The sequence below is a fragment of the Pyrgilauda ruficollis genome, unplaced genomic scaffold, assembly GCF_017590135.1.
Source record: "Pyrgilauda ruficollis isolate IOZ18807 unplaced genomic scaffold, ASM1759013v1 scaffold22, whole genome shotgun sequence".
Taxonomy (NCBI): domain Eukaryota; kingdom Metazoa; phylum Chordata; class Aves; order Passeriformes; family Passeridae; genus Pyrgilauda; species Pyrgilauda ruficollis.
In genome coordinates this window covers 8,369,228-8,392,273 of record NW_024521428.1, presented here as the reverse complement: position 1 = coordinate 8,392,273, position 23,046 = coordinate 8,369,228, and the positions used below count along the sequence as shown (strand labels likewise).

The following is a 23,046-nucleotide window of genomic DNA, read 5'->3' as shown; positions in this document are numbered from 1 at the left end:
TTAATTCAGTTCTGGGGGTTTCCTTGAAAAATCATCTATAACGATATTTTTAAAATATATTAATATAAGAATAAAGCCTAAATTGTACGCTTTCTCTTTTCTTTTCTCATGGTTTCTCCCTTTGTAGCAAGGACTACATAAAATGGCCTCTTAGGAAAATCTGAGACAACTGGCCAATCTCCAAGCCATTGTTAGCCATACAAGAATTTTAGACCTACACATGGTTTAATACAGACACCACAGAGAGGGAAGTATTACTCTGTAACAAATGAAGTTTGTTTTACTGAAAGAGCTGTGGTTGTACTGTGTAAATATATTTGATATTCATGTTGTATGAAGCTGACTTCCACTCTACTTGTTTGATCATTATTAAATGGCATTTGGAATTGTTGCATTAGACTGACTCAACAAAGTAATTGTCAAGTCTCACAGGAGTGAGACAATAAGCTTCTAAGAAGCCTCACTTGACTATGTTTAAATATTAGACATATTGCTTTGTTCCCTGCTGGGACTCAAGGGAGTGCCAGCACACAGATCACAAGATCCCGTCTTCCAAGGATACAAAATAGTTGTGTAACAAACAAACTGAGAAAAGCAATTTGAGCTCAAAATTTATCCAGCTTGAAATTCCCTCTGAGTTTATTTGAGAGGCATTTACATAAATGACCAAGGAGTAACAAAAAACCTTTTGCTCATTACAGATTTTAGGTTAATATACACATATACAGGCATAGATATAGTGTTGAACTCAATATGACACTGAAAGATTTTTGTAGGATGTTTTGATTGTAATGTTACATCTAATCAACTCCATTAAAAAGACTCAGATTTATTAAAAACACTGTTTCTTATTGAATTACATACTACTGCATTACTAAGATTTTTTGAATGCCAGGAAAGAAATGGCAACTCCCCATATTGAGATAAATGGGGTTACTAGAGGATCCAAACAACCCTGGTTTGCTCTGCCATTTCTCTAAAAGCTGTAAGTAAAATGTTTGGAAACAGAAAGAATTTATGGAGGTTTGAAAAAAAAAAAAAAGCCTCTAAACTAAACAAAACAGAACAGGTACTCATCCATGACATGCAATTAGTTCTGTTCCAAGTACATAATCCTGTGAGAAGGCTCTGAAAATTTTATTGCTCTAAAATAAACAAATTATCTGGTTTATGTTTTTATCATTATTCAGAATGATGCACAGTGCCATAAAATTGAACAAACACTTTTCCAAGCCAGTTAAATGTTATGCCATCATGACAAGTATTAAAATAATCACAACTAAGAGACTGGACGTCTTGGAATTTTAGGGTTTTTATACCACCAGTTTGTTGAAGTTGAAAGGGTTCTGGAAACAGACAGTAAAATTAAAAAAAAAAAGTTAGTTCTTGAAACTGTATTTTTTTTCTTATTAATATAACTCAGCTTTCTAGAAATTATTATTTATAAGTTTAAGTCAATTATGTATTACTGTATTTTTTTAGCTACCTTTGCTATAATTATGGTATGCTGTTATTAGAAACCAAAAGTTTATACAGGGATGCATAATATAATTTGAGTGTCACAGCTTTTAATTTTTAGCACAAAAGAAACTATGAGCCACCCAGCTTAGGGAGAACAGAATTTTAGCTGAAACATATTGCAACCAATATGCTGACAATGCAGACTAATTCAGTGAGCAGTCTTAACTGACACATATTTTTTGGGGCTCTTTAAAAATTTACTACCGTGCATTTAGTCTCATATATTGGGTTGATAAAAACCATCCAAACAAAAAAAAACCCAAGCCAACCAAAATTCATACAACAGAAATAAAATCCCAAAATAATATAAAGAAAACTGGGGGGAAACTGGAATGTGAGATTTGAATTAATGAGATATGAATTAAGAAAACAGGTCCATTTTATGTTATGTTCAAAGTCATAGGAGTCAAAACAGTTTAGACTAGGAAAGCAACAGAATCAGATCCATTCAGGAATAAATAGACATACTGAAGATTTACTGGTGAAAACCAAGCTGTTTACAGGAGCACACAAAAGTATCAAGCACCTGCTACTAACCCAGCCTCCCATTCATGGATAGAAAATCAAGGTGAAGAAAACCAAACAAAAGCATTTTTTCAGGTACCAACTTTAGAAAAACCATTGCTGTGAGCTGACTGATATGTAGAGACAAAGAAAACTTATTTTCCAAGAACAATCCAGATGGAAATGTCCTCACAAAACACTAGACGGTAAATAAAATTATATTTCAAGAACACCAATCTCCTTTTCCTGTAGGCTAGGAAAGTTCATTAACCTACATGTCTAAAATTTTCAAGAATTTTCCTTGTGGAACACCCACTATCTCCTTCTTATTCATGAAGAGCACTCAATAAAATTGTTGTATGGCAAAGAAAAGCTTGAATAACTCCAAGCACATGACAGAAGAATTAGCATGCTTTGTTTTAAACACAAGTTGTCCTCTCTAAATACAAAGTTAACCCCACAACAGTAAGTCATATTCTGGCCATGTTTAAAGATTAATAGTGCCACCAAAAAGCTTACATTTCTTAACTTTCTTTACCCTAAAAATACTTGAGGCTATACCACAGTTTAATGTGGGAAAAAAATTCCAGGTGAAGCTTGGTGGGTTTTTTTTCTCTCAAGACACATTTTGACTTAGTTGGCTCAGCACTGTGGTTGATGGCCACATGCAGCCCATAACAGCCCCCAGACCTGCCTGTGACCCAGGATTTCAGAACTGATGCCCATAAAAGCCCAGAATGCTGCCTGAAGCACAACACTGGATTCACATACAAAATTCTCCCTTTTCACACCCTGGTGGAAGCAGTTGAGTGCGAGAAGCCACTGCAACACTACATTACCACTAACTAGTTCAATTTTTTGCATATAAAGACAGGACACAAAAATTAGGGCAGGGTTTTCATCAGCTATATTTTTCCATGAAATACAATAAACCAACTACTGTTTGCTAATACAAGATGTCCTAAACATTATAATTATGTATGTCTGTAGAAATAATTATTACTCTCAAGTTTTAATTCTGCTCAGCAGGTAATACTAATGTCTCTAAAATAATTCAATAAAATTAAAAAAGAAATTAAAGTAATTAGTTATTCACAAGTAATATTCCCTAGCATAATGTAAACAACCTATAGCTCTTCATTGTCTGTTAAGCACGTGACTTCATATGTCTTTTCCATTTATTTTATTTCCATTACATTATTGTATTACAATTCTTTGCAAAACATTGTGAAAGCCACACAGAGTACCACTGTACATATTAACAGTTTGAAATGTACTCAATGACACATTTGACTAAATTCATATGCCTCTTTTTAAAACCTTTCAGTTACTGATTTCACATCAGTAATTTTTCTTCCGCAATCTAATCAATGTACCAAATAAGATCTAGTAGTTAATATAAAAAGTACAGCTGTATGAAGCATGAGTTCACATTGCTGGCTACAGATTTACATAGTCTTCAAAAGCTGCTAGGGGTATATTAGCAACAATATTTATAAAACAGAGTACTTTCTCAGAAGTGCATAAGGATCGCTAAGAACCAGGGATAACCAAATGCCACGTGAGTAAGGGCACACTGCAGCTGCTCCATGGGCCACAGCACCAAGAGGTAGAACACACCTACCTGTGTTAAAGTGTGAGGGTCACCTACCCAGGAACACAGGCTAGCGAGGGTGCCAGGGTTAGGCAGAGGGAGAACTGTTCTCAATTTCTCTGCTGCCCCTAAACACCTAACTGGACCTAGAAGCTTGTATTCAACAGACACACCAGTGGGATTCCCCATTTAAGAGTTTAAGGATAAATAAGAACTAGATAAAATCAGAAATATCCTACAAAAGTGAAATCAAATTCACTAATGTGAATATTAGGAAGTAAACCTACGACACATAAATTTTTTTTTTCTTCTTTTAAGGGACCTTTTGACTCTTTCATTCCTTTCCTGATTTGTGCCTGTCCTACCCTCACATCCTTTTTGATGGGAGGAAAAAGAAATAAAATTTTCTTCGCCCCTCCTATCCTGCTATCCGTTTTTCCTGCTAGCATCTATGCATAATGGTACATCATTGCTTTTAGAGAGAATTCCCAAGATATTTCATTAGGTATCTCTCTGCCAAAATTTGTGATGTATTGAGACCAAAATGTTTCAAGTCCTGTAACATCATTGCAGAATTCTTATTCCAATATTGAGCAAGATCACAAACAACTGTCAAATCTATTATTATATTAGCATAAATGTTAAGACACTTTCTTTAAAAGTTTTTTGCTTTGAAGAAAAATATTTTACTTGTTTGTTGAACTCAAGAGATAAGTCAAACTTACATACCCAGATACACAAAACATTCCCCCTTAAGTGTCCTTAATATAATACAGTCTCATCAGTAGATTTTTTTCTGAAATTTGAAATTCAAAGATTTATTGATTCCCACACACAGCTATTGTTAAAACATCTTTGAAGGGCCTTTTTACTAAAATGAGTGCCAATTTTGTTTTCAGTTGCACTCAAATTGCCTGAAGTATGGGGTAACAATGCTAAGCCAAAGAAGGCCTTTATCAGCTGCAGTTTGAAGTACTGTAAACAAATTTATATAAAGCACCAGAAGATTTACATTATACTGTCACCGTTTCTTCTTCTGACCACATAACTCAGAATATGCAACTAAAGCTTACAATATTTTAAAAAGCATCAGTATCCTACAGCAACAATATAAAAAGTTAACATACATTATCAATCTTTCCTAAAGAGTTTTAAACCATGCTTCCTCACACTAGTTATGGAGCTGAGCAGCTGCCTGTAACTGGTTAGAGCATCCACTAGTAATCTCAGATGAGGTCTGAAGTTCCTCTAATCCTAATGTTTAAATTAAAAAGTTTTGTTGCAGACTCCTATGAGGTCAGGATTTCATCACTTCTTTCCCGTATTGAAGTCTTCATCATGGTCACCCTTGAAGGTGTTAATTTGGTTTCAAGAATAAGTTCTTTTTATTTAAATACTTTATAGCAACTTCTAAATGTATTTTGGGAATAATCTCAGTTTGGGAGAAGTTCAATTTCCAAAACACTCTCAACTTCCAACCTGTTTCCTACACATGACTGTTTCTGCAGAATGCAGATGGGGTGCATCAGGGGAGAGTGATAAATACATGATAGTTCATACTCAGAAAGGTACCATTCATTATTCTTTAGAAGGCACTGTGTAAGAACAATGAAGATGAGACACATGTAACAATAAAGTCGAGGCACATTTATCAGTTAAAAACCAAGATTCTGTATCTGTTAAGGTCCCCCAAGAATGTATGAGGATCCACAATCACCTCTTACTGGTGTCACCTAAACTGGTTAAGAGGGCCAAGTATTCAAGAATTGCATTTATAAAAAAATCCATCATGATGGGCATAACAGTGCACCCTGTCTTAGTGTAAAAATGCATCCAATTTCTTTTTGATATGTTCGAAAGCATCTTTCCCCATATAGTCCATGCGCCCTTCCTCCCATTTTCTCCGTTCATCTTCTGGAGTTGGTTTTGCTGGTTTGAAGTGAATAGACAGCTCTGAAACAAAATGTGCAACCTCATTCTGTGGGAAGAAGAAGAAGAGTGGGAAAACAGTAATTTGTTTTTTCTTATTTCAATACTGTGACATTAAACCATAAATGGTAAACTTCTGCACTGTACACTCCCAGTTAAAACAATGAAATAAACTATATTCAAATGTTCACTGCTGTTTTGATAATCTGACCTCATTTTCCCATGGTTTTACTACTTTCCATGGCATCTTTGAACACAAACATTTATTTTACTGATCTTAATTCAGATCTCGGCATACTCAGCAACAATACAATGAAAATATTACAAATACTGCCTAGTTAAAATAGAATATCTGCTACAATGAAGAATTTATAATTTATCTGTTCAAATCTTGTCTCTAACAAGCTTTCATGGGAACATACATTTCTAGAATTTTTCGTAACTAGTTTTATTTGAACTCCAGTGAGATCAATATTATCTAGCAGATGTGAGACACACTGTTTAATAAATTAATTCAAAATATAGACACTATTCATTACACCAACAGCTAGTTAATTTTGAATGACACTCCAAAATTGTAAATGCTGGTTCCAAGTTATGTTATCATAGGTGCACCAATGCAAGACACATTATTAGTAATAATTCCTACCACATAAAAGGAAAACTGTGTCCCCAATTGATCAATGCCAGCAAAAAAAGGCACATCCCAACAATTATAACCTGTAATAAAGATGGAATATAACAAGGACTAATCAAGGCAGCCACTAAAAACCTTCTTTCGGTACTACTCATAGAGTCTCATAGGAAAACAACCCATCTCACATTGTAAACAAAACTGAAATCAACAAGAACGGCTTTCTAGGGAAGTCTTCAAAAATTCAAGGTAAAATATTTCAGAATAGAATTTAATGGGCAGGAATCAGTGTCTTAAACTGCCTAAATGCCCTGGAATATCCATTACCTCTGCCAGTTTGGGGCAGATAAGGCACACGACTTGTGGAAGGCAAGGTAAGGTATTTCACATAACCAACATGCAGTAAGGTGTCAAGATTTCTTTCTTTGTCATTGGTAAGTTTTATCAAAAGCTTTGGAAGCCATTAACAAGATGACCAGAATCATAATGTTTTTATAAATTAAGAATTTTAGCTAGAGCCCAAACACCCCTGGCTGCACTGGAGCTACGGTTTTGTTTCTCAGTCTTTAAGTATTTCACCACAGTGCTTCACAATCATATCAAAACCCTCATTAGGAGAACGGCTGTGTGGTGTACCTTACAAATCCCTGACACCCTGCCAACCCCATAAACACCAAGTCTGCTGCTGTTGTCACACTGCCCACATGGACAAGTGTCCATAAATGCAGTGCAAGACCACAAAGGAAAGCCTAGTCACTCAGGCTCCTGCATGATCCCTTTCCACTTGCTTGGAAACACCACTTCAGCAGGTAAAAAAAACCCACAATAAAACAAAATATAACAGAACTAACAAACACAAAATACCCAAACAGCTTTGCTTGTGTTAGTATAGGAGAACTAAAATTAACACCATGCATTGATTACTCAGGGGTTAGTACAGGAAAATACACATTTAGAAACTCAAAGTTTTGAAAGAAAACTAGAAAGGGATCAAAACGCAGTATTGGAAACAGTTAAGGAATTACATGAATAAAAAATTAAGGAATTTATTTGCACATTGCATTATAATTAGTTGAGCTTTCCCAAAATTATGTTGGCAGCAAAGACCCACATGCAGTTATCAACAGATGTTGAATGCACAAAGCTACATGTACCATTTCTGAGGTTTCCTGAAATGCAGGTTGAAATACAGGTTGTTCTGAAGGTCTGTCAGGCTCAGAGGGACGGACGTTAGAATCTCTTGGTTCGACTTCACGTACAGGTTGCTAAAATACAGCCACTGAGGTTTTATTAGGGGAATATTTTCTCATCATTTCCTTTTCATGAGAATTCGTACAATACAATCCAATCACTTTCAGTCTTGGGGGTAAAGCAATGGATTGGGGGAAACCAAGGAAGCACATTATCACCAAGGAGAAAATTCATGTCACCCAGCTTTAGCTATCAAAAAAGGCATTGAATCAAAGCTCCTACTACAATGAATCTAGGATTGATTGTACCTCCAGAGGGCAGCTCATCTCATCCTAAAATAGGTTCAAAGTGGCTGTCATTTTTTAGTGACTACACATACAGCCTGGCAAGCAAGCTTACCATTCATGATTCCTACCATTCATGAGGCCAAACTTCAAGAAAAATCTCATTTCAGGATTATAGCTTGCTGTCACATAAGCTTTTTATATGTATGAAATAAGAACAGAACAAAGTATTTCAAAACAGAGGTAAAATAGATTGCCCAAAAAATATTGTCCCAAATATTTGCTTTTGACAGATAGCAAAACATAAATGAGTAGACAGATCCCATTCTAAAGTCTTTTCCCTCAAAACAATTCCACAAGTATATTGAAGCTGGGCAACAAAAAGTGGAACAATGGTATTCTTAAGTAAGAAGGGAATCAAGCTATTACTTTCCAATTAATATGGTCTTCTGATAAGCCAATACTAGTAATCAAAATACTAATAGGAATTTAAATTTTAATGAAACTACTTTAGTAGTAGAAACATGATTTTTTTACAACAGACATCTTGATAATGTGTCCCTATTTAGTTTGAGCCTTTCCAATGAAGTCAGATGCATAAGGCACACAAGAAAATAGATCCTTTGCAAATAAATTATTTTTAAGTTATGGAGCTGGAAGGTTTGCAATTTTCCTTGAGCTCCTTCACACTCGGAGAGGAACGGGAAGAAGCAGAGGAAGAGGGTGAATGGGAAAGGAAAATTACAGTTTTACTTTATAGACTAACTGTAGACTAAAGAAATTAAGGAAAGAACATCTTGAAAATTGTCTTCATCATTCTAGAGTGTAGTTCACAAATTACAATGCAGAGGACGTTAGAACACTAATTTTATTTTCTCCCAATTGTATCATGGGGTAATACAGTTTATCACACAATATGTAATGACTTACACCTGCAGAGGCATTGTGCTATTATGTCCAACTTAATTCCTGCATAAAACAAGGAGATTCAGTGCAACAGAAACACACAAATACAAGAAAAGTGACAAAAGAAACAGAAAGACTGTAATATTCATTAGTGGATTTTTTTCAAGGCTCTCCTTGTTGATCAAGTCACAGAAATTTGAGAAACAGCTTTCTGGGTCAATACTTGTGGGAAAAAAACTTTCTACAGAGGAATGATAGAAAGGATTCTAATTTAAATATATTAACTCACAAAAGTATTAATATTCAAAGTATTACTTTGGTAGCAGATTTTTTTTTATATTACATTTGATTAAGTACGTAACAACTTTGAATAAATAACCTCTTCCTAAAATGCAAAGCAAACTCTTTCAACTTCCAGACACATCATACATGCATAACTTAAGATTATAGAAAATAAATAGGTTTTAGATTATTTTTAATGGTGGTGAGAAAATTCAGTAGCTACAGTTAAATTGAAGATATGATCTTCCAAATCAGAAGCATAATGAAAGAATCTCCTTTTAGTATATGATTTGACTTTGTTTCTGCATATAATAATAAACAACACACTCACAGCTTTGAATGCGAGTTCCTCGGGTGAGCACGCTGTGGGATTTACTTCACCTGTCTGCTCTGGGATCTCAGGCTCTTGTATGGAACTGGCCACATAAGGACTGACCTTCTTCAGGGTAACTTCAACTCCATTGAATGTGTGCTAATGAAAACAAGATCATCTCACCACTAAAATACAATTTTTCAGAATGGCAATAACTTATTTGCAACAGTTGTGCTTCCTCAGAGGGTTCTCATCATTAAAGGAATAACTTAATAAATGCAAAAAAAAGTGTATGATCCTAGATTTAGAGCATGCTGCAGTTTAGGTTTTTGCTTTTTTGCACTCATGAGCATACCAGCATCCCAGCCTCATGAGGTAAATCTAACTGGTATTTCCACCTTCATTCACCATAGCTGAAATATTTCTTTAATATGCAGTGCCTTAAAAATTAAAGCATGTTAAAGTATAAGATCAAAAACAACCCACTCCTTCCTCTGCTTTCCACTTTGTCATGAGGTTAACAAGCCAAATTATTCTCTGGGGCTTTGATGGTAAATATTCAGCTGATCTTAAGGGGATTATGCAATTAGTTCAATTATGTTAATAATTTAATAATACAAAACATTATGAAAATATTTACATATGCATAAATGGGATCTAATATGTCACATCTGGATACAAAATTAAAACATGTACTTCTCCACATTTCTTTATGCTACTGGTTTCTAAGAAATCATCTATTTATAACAGATTTTTTTTATTCTATTAACGAAAAGCACATTTCATTTGAAGAAAAAAAGCATAAAGAGATCAGTAAATGTTCGATGACATAGGACTACTGCACATAACATCTTAAATACAATTAACACAGCTTTTGCAAATCTGATATATTTGTTATCACCTCATAAAATAAGTTATACTGTAGTTCTGAAAAGGTAAATTTTAGTACAGCTCAAGAGCTAGTTACATGGTCTATATCAATTTAACTAAAAGAAAAACAAGAGTCTGTTTTGTGGGCCAGATTTTCCCTTCTCTGGCTAATTTGTATCATATTTTGTATGCACATACATTACCATTAAAAATTTATCAATTAAGAAGATGGCTGCAGGGTATCTTGGGAAAGCAGATAGTACTAGAAATCCTTCCTAAACAGCTACTTTGGACACTTCAATACCAACAAACAGATACTAAGTTTTCCCACACATATTGGAATTGCATGGCCAGGTTTTGGTTAAAGGGTGATTCCAGGAGTAGCTTCTGTGAGAAGCTGCTGGAAGCTTCCCCCAAACCCAGTGGAGCCAATGGCTGCAAAATAGACCTGTCACTGGCCAAGGCCAAGCCCATCAGTGATGGTGGTAGCACATTTGGGATGAGAGATTTAAGAAGGAGGAAAATCCTTCTTCTTAAAAGAAGGAGGAAGGAGTTTCCTTGAAACTGGACAACTGCAGACAGAGGAGTGAGAACATGTGTTAGCAACAACCCTGAATGCATCAGAGTCACTGAAGAATGAAGGGGAGGAGGTGCTCCAGGTGCCAGAGCAGAGATAACCCTGCATCCCATGGAGCATCAGGATGTCGTTCTGTAGCCCATGGAGGTCCATGGTGGAGCACAGATCCACCTGCACCCCATGGTGGACCCCACACCACAGCAGGTGGATGTGTGAAGGAGGCTGCAACCCCATGGAAATCCCATGATGGAGCAGGGTCCTGGCAGCACCACTGGACCTATGAAGACAGGTGCCTGCAGTAGAGCAGGTTTGCTGGCAGGACTTGTGACTCCATGGGGGACCCACACTGGGACAGGCAGTGCCTAAGGGACTGCATCCCACAGCTCATGGGAAGGACTCATGTTGGGAAAGTCCATGGAGGACTGTCTCCCATGGGAGGGACTCCACACCTGGAGCAGGGAAAGAGTGTGAGAAAACCAACCCCTGAGGAGGAAGGAGCAGCAGAGACAATATGTAATGAACTGACCACAGTGCCACTGGTGGGGGGAGTCAGAGAAAACAGGGAGTAAAGTTGAAGCCAGGAAGATGTGAAGGATGGGGGTAGGTTTTGCAAATTTGGGGTTATTTCTCATTACTCTATTCTGACTTGATTGGTAATAAATTAATTTCCTGAAGTTCAACCTGTTTCACCTTTGATGGTACCTGCTGAGTGATCTCTCCCTGTCCTCATCCAGACCCATGAGCCTTTCCTTACATTTCCTCTCCCTTGTCCATCTTAGGAGGAGAGCAATAGCGTGGCTTTGGTGGGCACTTGGAATCCAGCCAGAGTCAGCCCACCACATCATAAAATTTCTTCCTCTACCAATTTTCAGAATTTTTGGTTTTGATTCCAACGTATTCCCACTAACTCCTTATCAGTTACCTTGCATTCCTCAGATTCTGATTCTTCCATCTTTTGAAGATTTTCCAACAAAGGCAATATACTGGCACTGTATATATTCCACCAGAGGGCAAGAAATGACAGTTGATGAGAAGATCCAGAGTTGGTGCCATCCTGCATAACTGTCTTTGTTTGAAGGCTGTATTTGTAGTTCCAGGGCTTTGTTGTTCCCAAGAAGTGAACAACTTTGGCATCTCTACCAAAACTGTAGAGAGTAAACACACAGGTCTATACATAATTTTTTTTTTCTTTTTTACCTTATATAAACTTCTAGAAGAAACATGCTTACTCACAGGTGAGGAAACTTAACATTTTGAAACAGCAACACATTTGAGATTATATATTAATATTTTGTTTCTATCTTCTTGGCTTAATTAATCTTGTTCAATATAGAGAAAACAATAAGTTACATTGCCATTTACTTCTAGCTGCTAATTCTAGTAGAAAAGTTCATTAAGGAAACTGACAGTCTCATGCAGTACTATTTCCCGTCCTCCTTCATGCTCTATTCACAAAAGAATACATATCACTTCAAATATTTAATCACCAAAATTGGGTATTACTGATCCCATATTAAAAATTACTAATAAATATACTAAGTTCATCTTCCAGTAAGAGTGTATTGTGCAACTGGAACAGAAATTCATGACACTCTGAATCTAACTTGCCTTTTTTCAGATAAGATGCTCAGCTGCATTGTCTGGAATCATATAATTAGTAGCACAAATTTCATTTCATAGAAGGACCTAAGGAAGGGCTCAAAAAGTTTAAGCAATGCCAATTGTTTCTCTAAGAAATTACTTGAGAACAAAGGAACAAGCTTGTCAGAACCTAATGCCAAAGTAATTACATTTTGTCAAAAATGAAAGAAGCTTCTTTGAAAGAACATAAAAGACAGTATAGCCAACTCTGGGATTCTCCCTGTGTCCAGACATTCACATTAAATTTAAGTTTCTATTGCATAGTCTTAACATAAGATCATTTGTGATACTGTAATGTATAATTAACAGAATATGCCATTATTAGTCTCTCTTACAAAGGACGTTCTTTAACAAACTACAGAGGTTTACAGAGGTGTTATTACTTACTGATTGAAAGCAGGAACATAGGTGTATACAGAGCTGCTGCTCAAGTTATAGAGGAAAGGCAAGTGTTTGCCAATGTCTGCTGTTGCCCAGTTGCTGAAGAAGCTGTTCAACAAGCCTTGATCACCTCCTGAAGAATACATAAAACAGTACTACCATAACATGTGTACACTCAAATTTGTATCAAAATTTGGACAGGAGTGAGACGGGGGACTGAGACTGGTGTGTCCATGGGACTCCAACTTGGACTTAAAAACATGGCCATGTGAGCCTGTCCAAGTGAATAATACCTGATTCACTCTGATGCAAGTTCAGTGTAAATGAAGTCCTAATGTACCATAAGAAGAAAGGAGTAGTGTTTGGTCTCCCTCAGAGCAGAAGACTGAAAATCAGATGTGTTTCTCTCTCTTAAGCCAGACAGCAAAATTAAAACTAATCGAGCAAGGTTCAGACACAATGTCCCTGCCGTTTTCTGGGAAACACAGTCCAGAGTAAGTCAGCAGGTCTTAAATACAGTCTAAGAGGCAAAGTTCTGCATCTTGAATTCCTACATAAAGCCCAGAGAACTCCTGCCCTCCTCTATTCTGCCTGATAGCATGGAAACTGTCTCGCACTTCATTCCTTCCGCCTTGCCCCTCACCATCAAAGCTGCCGTGCTCAGCAGCAAACTGGAGCAGCAGGTTGTAAGTCTTCAGGGAGGGCTGGAACACAAACACACCACTATTGAAGCAGTCAGGCCAGCCAGAATCAGGAGCTGCAGAAAACTCTTCTCGATCAAACAGTTCATCAACATTGCAAAGTACCTTATGGAGAGTAGGAAAAGAGAAAAAAAATGTTAGAATAAATGTGTGTCTAGAGCAAGAATTGTCAAATTAGTACCAATGGAGTAAATTGACAGTTTGGCCTAGTACATGGCTTGCAGAGTGTAAAAGTAGTGCCATTGTAAAAGGCAGAGGTCAGAACCTCTATTTTTGATATAATAAGGCAACAATAATTGTGATTCTCCATTATTTCTCTGATAAAATGCAAAGCCTGTGAAATTATTTAATGAATAATCAAGGTCCCTTTAAATATTATACCATGAAAACACACAATTTCCTTCTTTCTTAACTCACCATTCCATAGTCCATTATTTTTGATAACTACAACAGAACTAAATGAAAATTGGGAATCTAAATCATTTTAGTAAGCAACAGACTGCCTAAAGGGTAGTAGAAAAACTGTCTCTTCCTGCCAGTTTTCTGATGTAACTTAAGTTCAGAGATTTGCTTTTCTGTTTTCTTTTAAGCTTCACAAGGAAGTGGGAAAATCAATCAGGTTAAGGTAGAGATAAAGTTTGTGGAAAAGACAGCTGTGCAGTCAGTGAAAGTCAGGACCCCCACCTTTCACAGCCACTGTGAAAAACAGAAGAAAATTTTTTACAAGTAAAATTACTCAATTGAGTTTTTAAAAAAGACAAAAATTTGCCTTCCTCCTTTAACATTAATGTAAAGCAAGAAACCATAAGCCTTCCTCCTCAAGAAGAATAACTTAATTTGGTTTCTAATTCAAATACAATCCTATTAAATTAAAATGAATCCCAGTCTTTCAGAGTGAGCCATGAAAGCACAAAGGAAGGCTGACATGATTGTCCTCACCAAAATTATCTCTATGCATCTAAAAACTTTAAAAAAAAAAGTCTGGAACTTCTTTTTTTCTTATTTTAAAACCATCTTGCCTTCCTGACAGAATAATTCCAAACAAAAGTACATAAGAGAGATCTATTTTAAACTTGTGTCAGAAGACTCAGTACATAGAATGTGTGATCTCTTTTGAGGACAGTCCTGAGGCTACTCTCCAAACTGAATTTATTTTTATGCAGCCAGCAGAACTGTGAGAATTGCTAAAACGTGCCAGGATGGATCTCCTGTGACCCTGTGACCGCCAGCAAATCTGGTCATTTCACAGGCCTGAAGGCTGCCTGGCAAAGAAGCATCCCACAATCAGAGACAGACACAAATGTTTCCATGGCTCCCTCTCCACTCACCAAAGTGTCTGCATCCATGAAGACACATTTGCTGTAATGAGTAAGTGTCCAACAATGAAGCTTAGTGAAGGTTACACCCAGTTCTGGCCTCTGCATAAGAGCCAAATGGACTGAGTCAGCGCTGTCAAGCACATCCACCTCGATCACTTCATCAAATACGCTGCTGAGGACTGACCTACCAGAGAGAGCAGTGGAGAGAAAGAGGGGGATTTAGACAAGTTCATCAGAGTTCACTTCAGGCGTGAGAACAGTGACACACAGCATGACATTAATTATGACAATAACCAAAGCCAGATTGATTGCTTGGAGTAAGAAGTCAGAAGCTAAGAGTCTTTGGAAACAGCCTACTGAAGAGGCAGCTATCAGGCCATAAAACATTGTCTTCTTCACTATGGGGACCAGCACATCTCAAAAGTGAGAGCTGCTGTTTGAAGGAAAAAATAATCCTTAGTCTAGTCATTTCTCTCCTATGGAAACACCAACAGAAATTAAAGCAGCTTTCATCCTACATAATTGATTCCAAAGAACAGCACCATACTGTGCCCACTCTGCATTTTACAGGTTGAGACATGCACTGCCAGCACACTCATTTGTACCTACTGTGACCAAGTAAATACTGCTTCAAAACTGCACCTTTTATAAGATTCATATATAGTTTCTCACTACTATGTAGCATCTGAAATGAGACTTTTAGCTAAACATTTTTTTTCTACGCATTCCTGTTTTCTATACAGGAATTCTATAGATAACACCAAAGTAGGCAATTTTCCTTCAAGAAGCAAGAAGAAGAAAACACAGCTTATTTACTTACACGACACTATTATAATCAAAGTCCTCAATGCCCACAAACACAGGAAAAGAAAATCTGTGCTGTTTGAAGGCTAGATTTCAGGGTCATTAGCTTTTGCCTGATTGATCTTCAAGGAACAGGAACTAACTGGCAAAGAACTAAATGAAGTACAGATTATTACAAGTTTAATTCAGGAAGCAGCATTTTTTTTAATGTTATCCCTGATTTAAAATATATATTAGAAATGTTTTTCTTGCCACTGAATGGACATGAAAAGAATTACAGATTTAACATCAACCCATGCATCAAATGGATTCCCTCAGGAGTGGGAATCCATTTGATGCATGTGTTACAGTGTTTTGACAATGCCCATACTTCAAAAGTCTGTAAAAACAGATTTTTGTACATCCAGTCATAGCTAAAATGTGAAAATATATTTCTTGAGACAGATACATTGCAAATACATTCACACAGCGTACAGAAAACAGGAGCTTGCACACTTCCTAAGACATAGCAGAACTAAGAGTTTAAGCTGCTATGGCACGGCATGCCTTTCAATAAGTGTCACAGTCCTCCAAATAACAGGGCTTGAACTCAGACTTAAGATTTCTGTAAATGCTCTTCTGCAGTGCCTGTAGAATCACAACACAATTGCAAAGTGATTTATATAGAAAAAGCAAAAAGAAACTAACTTCTTATTAAAAGAGCTGTGCACCAATATTTTAAGAACATTAATCATGTGAAACTGAGCCCTTAGGTTTGTAGAGAGTTCTGATGCCACAGGTGGTTATGTATCTTGCTCTAAGACAGAAAAAATTGGAGGAAACACAACAGTAGTGCAAGACACTAAAACCTTAGTTCCAAATTTTCAGCTTCTCAATTATAAGACAAATTCCAGCCACAAACTCTACTTCTGCAAGTGAATTCTTAGTACGCTTAGGAGCTTATAATGGATGTTATTTGAGACTTCTCTTAGAACTCACTAGCCAAGAGGGAAGTTCTAGGCATAATGCTGTGAAATCCACAGAAATCTATTAAAATCTTTCATGCTGTTGCTTTTTCTTCCACTATTTAAATCTCCAAACGGACATCAATACTTACCTCATCCCACTGGAAACCTCTGGAGTAATTAGAATTGCCAGTTTTCTGGATGTCTTATGATTCCTCAATGACTGTCCAAGAACAAGAGCACCTTGACAGTACACATCATCAGTAGCAAGGGTCACAAAGGCTTGATCTGTTACTGCAAAAAGATATTCAGAAGAGTCACTTTACAACTTTAATGTAAGCCGTTTTAGCTTGCTCCCTTGTCTTCCAGATAAACAACAATCTGTGGATTATAACAACCACATTGTGATTATAACGACCATTCCTGTAATGAGACTCCCCCCAAAAGTCACAACTGAATATAAAACCCAGCAAATGTGAGTGCAGAATGTATGTTTCTGATTTTTATTATTTTTGTTTGCCTGATTTACACAATAGCAGGTATAAAATTTTTGCACTAGCCTTAAACAAATAATTCCCTAGGTCTTATTGCCAAAACACAATGTAAATCAAAAAAAACCCTGATCTGTACATATTTAGATTTTATATTTAACAAACATAGTATAATACAGCCAATAAGGAAAGTGCTCTTGTTTATACAGTGCTGAAAGCTAAGAAAAAGAACAAGATGTTGAGTATTAGCCAGAAATGTTCTTTCCATAACGCCACTGAATCAACCCAACATTATTTTTGCTCTGCCTTCTTTGTACTGGGGTACCTGGTGCTGGCTGAACAAGTGCAGAGAAATTCCTAACAAGATCAGTGCACCTCCCAGAAGCTGAGAATCCCTACCTCAAGTAACTCCAGGGAATTTAGGAGTGTTCCTTATTGTCAGGAAACACATGAGGAAACAAGTTACAATAAAAAAGAAAGCAACCTACATTCCTGCATAACAGGAGGAAATGTATTTTTTTAGAGACACCACTCCTGTGGCAGTATCATAAGGGGCTGCTTCTTCAGTTCTGCCCTGTGACATAACCACCACTGTCAGAGCTCTTCTGGTGAGAACCGATAACCTAGCAAGGTGAACAGCCTCCTTGGAGCAGAACGATGATACACTCTAGGCTGCAAAATTAACCAGAACAAGATGAGCAGGTCACACAGATGAAGGGAATTCCACTGAGCTCGACTGAAACTTCAATAAACACTTGTGTTGAAATACTTGTTTAGAACCACCATCATCTTAAGGGACAGGCAATTGCATTAAATAAATTAAAACAACCAAACAATATCAACATAAACAACCTGTCATACAGTTTCCAGGGTCTGTGAGAAACACTAGGAAAGAATCTCACAGAACTAGTTGCAGACAACTCAACAAATGATCTCATGGCTGCCTCAGCCAGAGGCTGCCAAAATGAGTGAGTTCTAGCCCCTAACTGTCACTGAGGTATGCAGTAAAGTATGGTTGATGCCTACAATAAGCTAACAGAGACTAAGCGTTTTTATTTTTCACATCCTCCAAATCCAGAGCAAAACACAGGCCCACTGGTGTGCTGCCTTTTCCCCCCACTGTTTGCCCTCTTTCACTCATCCCCAGCCAGCTTCATCTCAAGCACACATACTTTACATTTGCTGACATTGACACACATCCCTGCACCTCAGGAGAATCCCAGTAAGTGCCAGACTTGATCAAAAAAACCTAAATCAGCCATCCAAACTTTAAATAGTTTGCATAGCCCACAGCTGAGCAAACTCCAGTAACATTTCTAATTACAATTTCCAGACAAAGCATATGAAGAATTGAACTTTCAAATGTCCCATTATAATAACAGCTTGAGCAAGTTACGTGTGTTCCAGAAATCAGTGAATAAGGAGTTGCTTTAAAACAACAGATGTGAAGTAAACTGCTCCTACTGCAGTTTCCCAGAGGGTTAAAGGAGTAAATATAAGCATCCCCAAAAACCAATGTAAACCAGAAAACCGCTGAAGGCTACTTCAGCAAGAAAATTACTCTGAAAAGATGCAAAAGTTCAGGAAAGCAAAGCAGTTTGTGTTAGGCAACAAGCATCTTCAGCCAAAGAAAGGTAATAAAACAACTACTGAGAGGAATGTGGGAGTTAGGTTAATATAAAAAAAAACCAAAAAAAAAAAAAACCAACAAATTATTAAATGAGTGGGAATTCCAATCTTAAAATACTGTTTTAAATAACAACCACAAAACTGAACACAATCTTCACATGGCTTTTTCAAATTCTTTTGGCTACAGAAGCTGAATCTTTACTTAAGTAATACATAGAAAAATACACAAACTACTTATTAAATGGTTCAGGAAACTGGTATGGAAAACTACCACATCCTCCAAATGCTTTTTTGCCCTGTACCCCTGTGGTCATAACCACAAGGAAGCAAACTGCCAAACAACTGCTGCTTCTGAGAAACTCTTGCTGATACCTCACAAAGAACAGAAACTGAGTGTCTGTTTTGAGAATCAGATGTGGTGGGATACATGTTATGGCCTTCTTAATACAGTAAGCCACCATAGAGATAATTGAATAGATAATCAAGCTATTGAGTGAAAATATTTAACATTAAAATATTTCTGATGCTAAGAGAGATGTAAATCCTAATGATTTTAAAATCATACAGGAGCATCACTAATTCATTAAGGATCCATTGGGAGTTTAAAATAAAAATATTTTATCATTACCTTTCATCTAATCGTTGCTTTCAAAAAAGAAGTGTTATTTGACTCGCCTTGATTAGAAAATTCTTTGGAATATAGCCTATTAAGTAAACATTTTATTTTTATAACTGAAAGTAAGGATCAGGTTTTCATATACATTTTTGGAAGTAAATGGTTTACCTAAAAGTTTCCCTTTAGCTGAAATCAAAGACAACACATAAATCTACTGAACACAAGAGTTTCACTCACTGACTTTAAAAGAGCAAATCTTGTTTAAGTTTGAAAGCTAGAGGTGTAGATATTTAAATTCATTGCAAGTATTGTTTGATTTTTGTTTCCTTTTTTGTGGTTTTTTGTTGGTTTTTTTGTTTTGGGTTTTTTGATTACTTTAATTCTTTGTCTGAATAACAGTAAGATTTTTTTTATGGACAACACCTACTGTTAAGGGTATTAAGTTTTCCAGCAAATTGTTTTCAAGCTGTGGATCCTTATGGCTAATACAATACCACTGGTTATAAGTAAACTATGAGAAAAGAAAGTGTATTTTTAGAATCCCATTAAAACCCTGTCATACGAATTTATAAATCTGCTAATTTGTCTTGTCTGGATTACCACAAAGCACATGATGATGCAAATTAAGAAATCATTATCATCAGTAGTGGCTCCTCAGTTTTATTACCTAACAATACTTTCTTAGAACAAAACAAGGATCTTTAAGGAATTAACTTGCTGAGTTATTCTAGAACCTGCTCTGCAGCTACACAGAAGAGACAGCAAAAGTAATGTGAACCACTACTCAGGGTGATCTTATGTGGAACTTGTAACAGCTTTTTGAGCCAAGATCACCAACTTTTTATGCTACTCACTCATAGAAGTAGTACCTCTGACACTGCCAGAGGCAAAATTCTTTGACAGGTGTGGAAACTAATTCTAGGGCACCTAAAAGCTTTATTTAGAATATGATCAGAGCAAGCAGACAGGGTGGTGCTCACTTTCATGTTCAAAGAGAAAAAGAGGATTAAAAAACACCAGGTACCCATTTTGAGACTCAGGAGTGACTGATAATAACAAGCTCTGAGTTACCCAAGTGCAGTTTCCAACTTCAAGACAAGTTTAAGTAGGGTAGGGAGGCTTTTTTTCCACAATCCATTAGTACAACTGCTTTCCTAAATTCCTCCCTGGTACCATCTGTTGCTCTCTTGTCACCTCCCCCTTCTACTCCAGAGACAATCTGCAGGATGAGCAGGCTGCAGCCACGACCTGTCCCCATTGAGCCACAGCACCTCTCTGAAATCCCAGGTGACAATGACACAGCTCCAAACCACAGCACGCTTCCTGACACCAATTCTGTTACTCCCTCTCCCGCACAAGGATTCTGTGGATCTTCCCCCAGAAGCACCCTGTGAACGTGTGTTAGACTGCTAAAAAGAGAACCCAAGCTGTAGGCTTCTCACTTCTCTGGCCTAGCACAGCCATATCCTCTGCTCCTCCTGACACCCACAACCTTATAAGCAATCAAGAAGTATTTTGTTGTAATAGATAACATGAATAATAGTGTCAGACAATAACCTGAGTCAGAGCCCTATCAAAAATTGCTACGCAAGTTTCCAGCAAAGAGGCAGTTCTTGCCCTAGTAAACAAATGAGAGCTGGCAATTTTAATTATCGTGCTTTCTTAGATCCAACAGTAGAAACATGGATGTTCTAATGAAGATAAACAAGGAGCACTTTACACAGACCTTTTTATAACTGAATTTAAATTGACATTCAATGGCATACAATATTTCTCTTGGCCTAATGAAGTTCTGCGTCATTCAAAACCAGTTTCTCCCTTTTATTGAAACAGTACTGAATTTTACCAGGCAGGATTACTGCTCTTGTGTTGGAAAACCACTTGATTCCAGTTCTTTGTAGCTTTTATTATGTGTCTTTCAGTTAAAAACTGATACATTCTGCTTCAAGATTCTGCAATGTTGTTATTCAACAGATGCTAAATGATCCTCATGAAAACTCAAATGCAACAATATCATAAGATGCAAACAAGCACAACACATAACACCCAAAACTAGTCCCAAAACAGTAATACACCAGTTTGAAAATTAGTAATAATGGTAATAATTATTAGAAATAATTGCTTAAGCAATCCAGAGACAGCATAGGGAACTTTATGGCACATATCACGTTAGATGTTTCCAGTCTTTCCACACCTTCCTTTCAACCAAAAGAAAAAAAAATAATCAAATTTAAAAAAATCAAAAAACCCCCAAAAAACTGAAACAGAAAAAAACTCCTCAACCAAATGAAACCTCAATGATCTAATCCTTTCATTTGCAGATTCACTTTCTGCATCTTCTTCTGCATCTGTGCTGGAGTGCCACATACATGAATGCAAACTTGGCATCATGCAAGTCCAGATGACTGACACCCTTCAAATGGTTCAATAAACCAAGATTTGTGGAAGCTGCTGCTCTCAAAAACGACAGAAAAGGAAAAAAGTTGAGTATGTTCAAGAACCAGAAGAGCACCTGCACCTATCCCATGTGATTACCCTAAAACCAGTACCTCATGGCTTTAAGGATAACTAAGACCAATACCACTGCTTTGTAGAAGGGATATGAGAAAGCTTTCTCTGAATCTGCCTCAGACTGAGACAGCCAGCCCCAGCCTGTCACCCTGGGGATCCACCAGGAAAGCACACAGAGACCTAAGCAGGCCAAGCTGTACACACAGCAGAATACATAAATGAGTTCGCCTATTTCACCCCATCACCCAGACAGTTAAAATCCTCCTCTGGAGCTGCTCATTACAGCACAGCACTCCGCTGATAAGAAAGCAGCAGAGACCCTCTCCCGCACCGGGATGTGAGAAGGGCAAAAGCCCCGGCGGGCTCCGGGCTGCACTGCCGATCGTTCCCGAGAGGCGCTCACGGCAAGCCGGGCGGGTGCTGCGGGACGGGGGTACTCACCCGACATGCTGAGCAGGGCTGGGCTGGGCTGGGCTGGGCAGGGCTCGGTCCGCGGCGCCCACCGCTCCTGCTGCCTCACCTGCGGGCGGGGGGGCCGCTAAACCGCACAATGGGATTAGCCTCCTTCCTGCTGGAGGCAGTGGCAGGTGAATTACATTCGCAGGGACTCCTGCGCAGCGGCAGAGGAAAGGCATTAGCGGCGGAGACCATGGCGGGGGGGCTGGCACGACCCACCCCGCCCCCGCTCCGGGCGCCGCTTTGCTGCGAGAGGGGCGCGCCCCGACCCTACGGCGCTCCGCTCCCGGGGAGGCACAGCCCGGAGCCCGGCCTGGCCCTTAGCCCGACACGGGCACAGCCCGGAGCCCGGCCTGGCCCCTCAGCCCGGAGCCCGGCCCGGCCCTTAGCCCGACACGGGCACAGCCCGGAGCCCGGCCCGGCCCCTCAGCCCGACACGGGCACAGCCCGGAGCCCGGCCTGGCCCTTAGCCCGACACGGGCACAGCCCGGAGCCCGGCCTGGCCCCTCAGCCCGGAGCCCGGCCCGGCCCTTAGCCCGACACGGGCACAGCCCGGAGCCCGGCCCGGCACCACAGCGCGACACGGGCACGGCCCGGAGCCCGGTCCGGCCCCGCAGCCCCTCAGCTGCCCCGCTCCGGGCGCGGCGCTCCCGCTCCATTGGCCGCCTCGCGGCTGCGACCACCCCGGGATGGGAGAGACCCTCGCTCCCCTTCCTCCGGTTCCCTTCCGTCCCGTTCCGCCCCCTGCCCGATGCTGTGTCTGGGTGCCCTCTGTGTCTCAGGCGCCGCGACAAAGCCTCCCTGTCACGCACACGTCTGTGTGTAAACCGAGAGGAGGGACACAGGTTGGGGAGAGTCCGCCGCGCAGCGCCCAGAGAAAAACAAACACCAAGCTCTGTGATGGTGAAGGTGGAAAACACCAAGCTCTGTGATGGTGAAGATGGCAGA

General features: G+C 38.7%; 1 protein-coding gene across 1 annotated transcript; it reads right to left on the bottom strand.

The window, feature by feature from the left end:
• Positions 1-5,385: 5,385 nt before the first annotated feature.
• Positions 5,386-16,683, bottom strand: GYG2 (glycogenin 2). Its single transcript, XM_041468539.1, has 7 exons — positions 16,548-16,683; positions 14,657-14,831; positions 13,271-13,433; positions 12,634-12,760; positions 11,528-11,750; positions 9,177-9,317; positions 5,386-5,597 (listed from the first exon to the last, which is right to left on the bottom strand). Exons 1-7 carry the CDS (start codon positions 16,550-16,552, stop codon positions 5,436-5,438), a joined length of 996 nt encoding a protein of 331 aa, XP_041324473.1. The 5' UTR covers positions 16,553-16,683; the 3' UTR covers positions 5,386-5,435.
• Positions 16,684-23,046: the final 6,363 nt, after the last annotated feature.